At 37.1% G+C, this 5,742-nt stretch overlaps 1 protein-coding gene across 1 annotated transcript; it reads right to left on the reverse strand.

Moving 5' to 3' along the window:
• Positions 1-4,125, reverse strand: LOC133031345 (uncharacterized). Its single transcript, XM_061104830.1, has 12 exons — positions 4,092-4,125; positions 3,544-3,652; positions 3,395-3,449; positions 2,474-3,268; positions 2,225-2,398; positions 1,492-2,132; positions 1,321-1,405; positions 1,152-1,247; positions 964-1,059; positions 668-811; positions 414-590; positions 1-258 (listed from the first exon to the last, which is right to left on the reverse strand). The coding sequence occupies exons 1-12, from the start codon at positions 4,123-4,125 to the stop codon at positions 1-3; spliced, it is 2,664 nt and encodes an 887-aa protein (XP_060960813.1).
• Positions 4,126-5,742: the final 1,617 nt, after the last annotated feature.

Raw genomic sequence — 5,742 nt, forward strand, 5'->3', positions numbered from 1 at the left:
TTATGAAATCTTAGTCTTGGTAGACTGAAGCCTAGGGGAGGCTCTTGACGGGGGAAACATGTTTGCATTGCGAGACTTCGCTGTACTGAACTGAGGATCGCGTGGAGACTTTGACGGACTACGCAAAGGGGCCGAGGATGATGCAAATGAGCTGCCTTGTGCAGCCCTACGATCTTCAACCACTTTGGTACGAATTTCATTTTGTTCATCAGTTATGATCCTCGCAGCGATTTCCAAACGTGCCTCAACCGGGTGAAACTGTGCCACAATACAGAAACAAAAACAAAAACTTAGAAAATGTAATTAACTCTAATCAACTTGACAGTAAAACACCGAATAAAATTTAAATTACACAACGTTAATCTCAATCAAACTTGCGTAGTACATTCTGAAATATTTAAAAAGTGGTATACCTCATCAACTACTTCTTCCTCATTGGCCACAGCGTCCATGTACTTCATGACGTATACACCGCAATCTCGGTCATTGTCTTGTTGAGGAAGCCCGCGATCTTTCCTGTCAATTCTGAAATCCACGAAAGTCACATTCTTCGTCCTATTCTCCTCAAACAAAAGGTCCAACGTCGACAACTGCAAACGTATACAATTAGTTAGATTCAATGAAGAATGAGTTATTCACATCAAACAATGAAACTTTGCAAGTTTACCATTTCTTTCGTAGCCTCCACACGATACTTCTCATTCATTGCGGTGTGTAGGGAGTCCATAAATGAGACAACCTTGGACTTCATATTTACTTCGGCACCAAACCAATGTGGTGCACCTTCTAGAGTCAACACCGGCACAAACATCTACAATTGAATAGAGGAACAATAAAGTCAAAAATAAATTGAAATTACAGACCATATAGATATTCGACACTACAATGACCAATATGCATCGCTAACATATCTCAGTTTTCAAAATTACAATTAAGAACGACCATGTGTATATGATGAAGTACCTTGACGCATTTTTCCAAGTTGTCTTCGTAAAACAGTTTTGACCACTCCCGGTCTTTCGCAATCCTCTTCACATTAAACGAACCGAGAGTTTTTTGCTGCAAAAGCATTGTTCATCTTGTCAAGTAACAGAAATTACAACCAAACTGAATTACAAAATTTAAAATAAGTTGTACAGCAAAGCAATTACCGAGATGCGAGTGGGCATGTACCAAACACGAGGTTGGTCAGGTAATCGACTATCACGTTCGTACTTGTTCATTAGTATAGAAAAACAGTCAATGATCTGCAACAAAATGAAATATGATTTACACATGTACAATAAATGATACATATTTAGTTAATACTTTGACACTTACGGATCCCTCAACTTCTCGCAACGGTCGCAACGATGCCATGCACCTCCTATCCACTTCAAACTTTCGAAATTTCGCAAGCACATATCTGATTCAATTGTAATCAATGTAACTGTTATTAAAAATTTCTACAAGTATATCATAATGAGAAATACGAAAATAACATTTACTTACCCCGGATCTAACGTGTTGCTAAAAATAAACTTGTAAAACCCATATTGGTTACGGGGGATCGCTTCCTTCGTCTTGAAAGGCCCGACAACAGTTCTGCCCGACTCAATGAATTGCTCGTACGCCTTATCGTTGAAGTCATCCTCAATTAAAGGCACATTCTCCGACTGTGTCTTCTTTGATTTGACGAGGGCTTTGCCTTTATTCCAGAAAGATGCCACTTCGACTATATCAAAGTCCTCATCGTCGAAGGTCTTATGTGCAGCACCTTCATCTTCAACAGATTTTGTAACAGATAGTGAAGGCGTACTTACAGAATCCACCACATTTTCGTCGGATAGACCAACAACATTAGTCTTCGAACGGACAGGGGACTTCAACGGGGACTCCTCCACGGCCTGGCTGCACTCCGCCTTCTTCCCCGTTTCCGCAGCAGCATCCTCCTCCAACTCTCGGTCAATACCACCTACACCTTCTCCTTTGTCCATAAATTTCAAAGAAAATGATCTCAACTGAGACTTTAACTCATTGGAGAAGTACTCCTTCAACTCGTTGATAGAGCTGACAAAGTGGTCACTGCTCTTTCTTCCTTCCGAGTCGGAGTAGTAGTTGGGCAGTATTACGGGATTCGAAGTGAGCGTTATCTGTTAAACATAACAAATTTAATTTTTCAAACCCAAAATAATTAATATCAACTGAAATCACATTACCACATTGTAACCAAAATTCGATGTACCTTGTCGCTGTTGGGACCCCCATTGTCTTTCACAAATTTGTAAGCGGACTTACATTGTTTACTACCCCAAAAATCAACAGGAGCATTGTTCGGTCGACATATCCAAAGTTCCACTCCACGTGAGTCAAGTACACCAACTGTCACAAACAAACAATGTATTAGTAATACATTCGACTAATAAATGACAATATTATATTATAAACTGAATAAACACATTTACATAATTGAAAGATAACAAAATCAATGTACCTGGAGGAATAAGGTGCAGCCAGATACATTCTTCGTCGCCTTATTTCGGAATCTGAAAATTGAGTTCATCAGATACCTGAACCCCGCAGTCGCCCAGTTCTTGTGGCGAATGTCCCTGGTAACCCTAAGGGAGTGCAAGTACCCCGAAGTGATATCGACCCCCGTTTTCGGCGCAAGGACTGTCCCTATGACCACCAAAGAAAATTTAATCAGAAATAGGCTGTCTGCCTCAACGCACTCCAACAAAGATTTCTCCAACATTGTCAAGGACACGGTGTACTCGACAACGTTCAATATCTCCTCCAGATATCGAGTGTCACTATCACCCTCGGTGACTACAGGATCCCCTCCGTCGTCCACCCCCATAACATCTCCGAACATCGCGGCAGATAAGTGAATTTTCCTCCCATACAAATCCAGTATGCTAGTGGTTGGGTCAACATGTTTGATTAACCAACTCACTAGTCGGGTGTCAACGTATGGTGCATCCTCTCTGATGAATGATCCAAATCCAGCATTTTGGATCACATCTTTCTGCTCCAGGTTCAGGTTCTTGCAAATCCTCATTAAACGGTTGAAGGAGCATCGACCGTACACAGATGCTTCTTCACTTTCAGGAGCACCCTCTTCCTCATCCACCTCCACTTTCTTCCCCTTGGCATCAGCTGCCTTTGGTTTCCTCCCCCTTGTTTGCACCGCCTTCTTAGCGGGATTAGGGTTAGGGTCATAGCTTCTCCACTCAGACTTCTCCTCGTCGGTGAAACCTTTATATTGCACTTTTAATTTGTCGGTAGCCTGTAATATGAGGCAAACTTACATCAACTACAGAGTACATGGAAAGAATCGTAAAGTACGTCAAACAACCCTAGGTCAATTACAGACAATTGATATAAAAAAATTAAGTAACAGTCGACATCAAACCTCTTTCTCAGTTAATCCCTTCTCAGCTGCTCGAAGGGCTTTGTAGTTCGCATTGCTACATATGGACATAATTTCAATCAAATATATAATAAAATAAATGTTAAACATCAATCACACGAGTAAACAACTATCCATCATTCAAAACTTACAAGAAATTTCTCCAAGCAACCGCATTATCGTTCGGCTCGGGGGTGACATCCTTCTTTACGGGTTCATTTCCCCCTTTCCTTTTGCGTTTCCCAGCCATGTATGATGAACCTAACCAAATTAAAGATAAACAAATTTAAACAATAAGGACTACATATTTCAACAAATACACTATATAAAAAAAAAATTGACCAAAACACAATGAAAATCGTGCATTGTAATCACCCAAAATCACATCAAATCAACTTAACCATTCGGCATTGGAAAAATTCAGATTTCAAACACACATTTCATGCTTCTTGCATGTTACACATTAAAGTACATTAAAATGATGTGAAACTCTTTTCAACTAAATGATTTCCAATACTCAAAAATTATACGACAACACTTCCACAACCAAAACAATGAACAAAACAACACTTAACTACTAACTCCCATAACCAAAAAGTGGTACAAACGAGTTGGTACAATTCGTGAGAACCAACAACATAAAGCACACACATGAATAGACAAAATTCCCCCAAACTTAACCAATCTAGGTACCTTGTACCTCTTAATTCATGATGAACAGAGTACAAAGCCATTTGGAAAACATTTAATATCAGAATTAACAAAACAATGCTTCACTACTAACTGTCATAACCATTTCAATAACTTCTCCAATAATTGATATACACAAAAAAACAAAACTGCCATAGTTTTTATCAATAGTGTATCTCATTAACTCATGAATCTTCTGTCTAAACCATCCAATTTTTCAAAACAAATTCATAACAATAGGAAAATACAAACTACAACTTCTAATTAAAGTACAAAAATCACTCACTACCCAACACATGACAGCCATCACCATTTCATTGTTTTCCTTTCTTTCAATTTTTTTTTTGGGTCAATATAGGGCAGCCGAGGGCAAAACATTAGGGTAAAAAAAATACACACGAGAATGACCAAACACGTGAATCCAAAACACTTTCACAATAAAATTGATTTCCGAAAACAATTATTTTTCAGCAACACTGTACATACCAATGTTTACATTGTTTTTCTTTCTTTCATTACATTCTTTCATTAAAATTGTTTCACTGCAAGGGTATAAATTAATCCAACACACTTTCACAATAAATCAACAAACAAAAAGGGTAAACACATGAATCGAATCAAAACTACTTCCTAGTACTGTGTAAAATTGGGGAACATAAAATGTACCTTCAATTTTCTGCAACCCGTGAATCAAAACTTCTTGAATAAGCAGATTTAAGGCCTGTAAAACGGATTAAAACTACTCAATAAACCAAAAATGGAACAGAAAAAAAAAATACGCAATGCAAATACACGGATTGAACACCACATCACAATTTTGACAAATACTTTACTATCCAACTTAACCCAAACTGAGAAACAAATTAAGTTTTCTTTTTCCATGAATGACAAATGCATTACTATCCAATTTACCCCAAAATGAGGAACAAATTTATGAGTGGTGATGAATGTTGCTAAGCAACACCTTAATTAATTAATAATAAAGTTGTTCTATCTGCATAACTTTGAAATTTCCACTTTTTTGACTTAAAATAATAAAAGGTGCCCAGTTCGTATTAATAATTTCAAGGGTAAATATCTGTTTCATCGCACTTTCTGTTTTGTTAATTCATCATTATTTCTAATTCTAACTATATATTTTACAACAAAAATTCCATTTTAATAAAAAAAATAACAATAATATGTAAAATATAACGAAGGAGAACACATACAACGTTTTACTGTAACAACAACTTTTTTTTTTCTGAAAACAGATTAACACCAACAAATTTCTATATAATTTTTTAGTAGTTTATTGATTGAAAAATAAAAAATCACGAGGAATGGCAGTCAGGACCTCCTTCCTAACTAGTATCTAACATTATCCAAAGTAAATAACAAACAATATGCAAAAGAATGAGAAAATTTCTTGTACAAACCCACCTCGTTCGGAGAAGGAGCCGGAGACAAACAAAACCAAGTGCACCAACTCTGAAAGTACTACAGTTTCCTCTCCCAAAGAAAATGTGAAGAACAAGAAAAAAATGGGAAGAAGAAGAAGAAAATTCGAAGAACAAGAAGAAAATGAGAAGAAGAAGAAGAAAATTTGAAGAAGAAAAAGAAAATAACAACTGCCCTAAAATAAACCTAACTCTTTATACCCACGAAGAAGAAGAAGGAAA

Source organism: Cannabis sativa, chromosome 9, assembly GCF_029168945.1.
Source record: "Cannabis sativa cultivar Pink pepper isolate KNU-18-1 chromosome 9, ASM2916894v1, whole genome shotgun sequence".
NCBI classification, from domain to species: Eukaryota; Viridiplantae; Streptophyta; class Magnoliopsida; order Rosales; family Cannabaceae; genus Cannabis; species Cannabis sativa.

Coding starts and splice junctions, on each gene's coding strand:
- LOC133031345 (XM_061104830.1), bottom strand. CDS start 4,125: ATGGCTTTGTACTCTGTTCATCATGAATTAAGAG. Junction 2,399..2,473: donor GCTGCACCTTATTCCTCCAG/GTACATTGATTT, acceptor GTCATTTATTAG/TCGAATGTATTACTAATACA. Junction 1,406..1,491: donor AGCAACACGTTAGATCCGGG/GTAAGTAAATGT, acceptor CAATTGAATCAG/ATATGTGCTTGCGAAATTTC.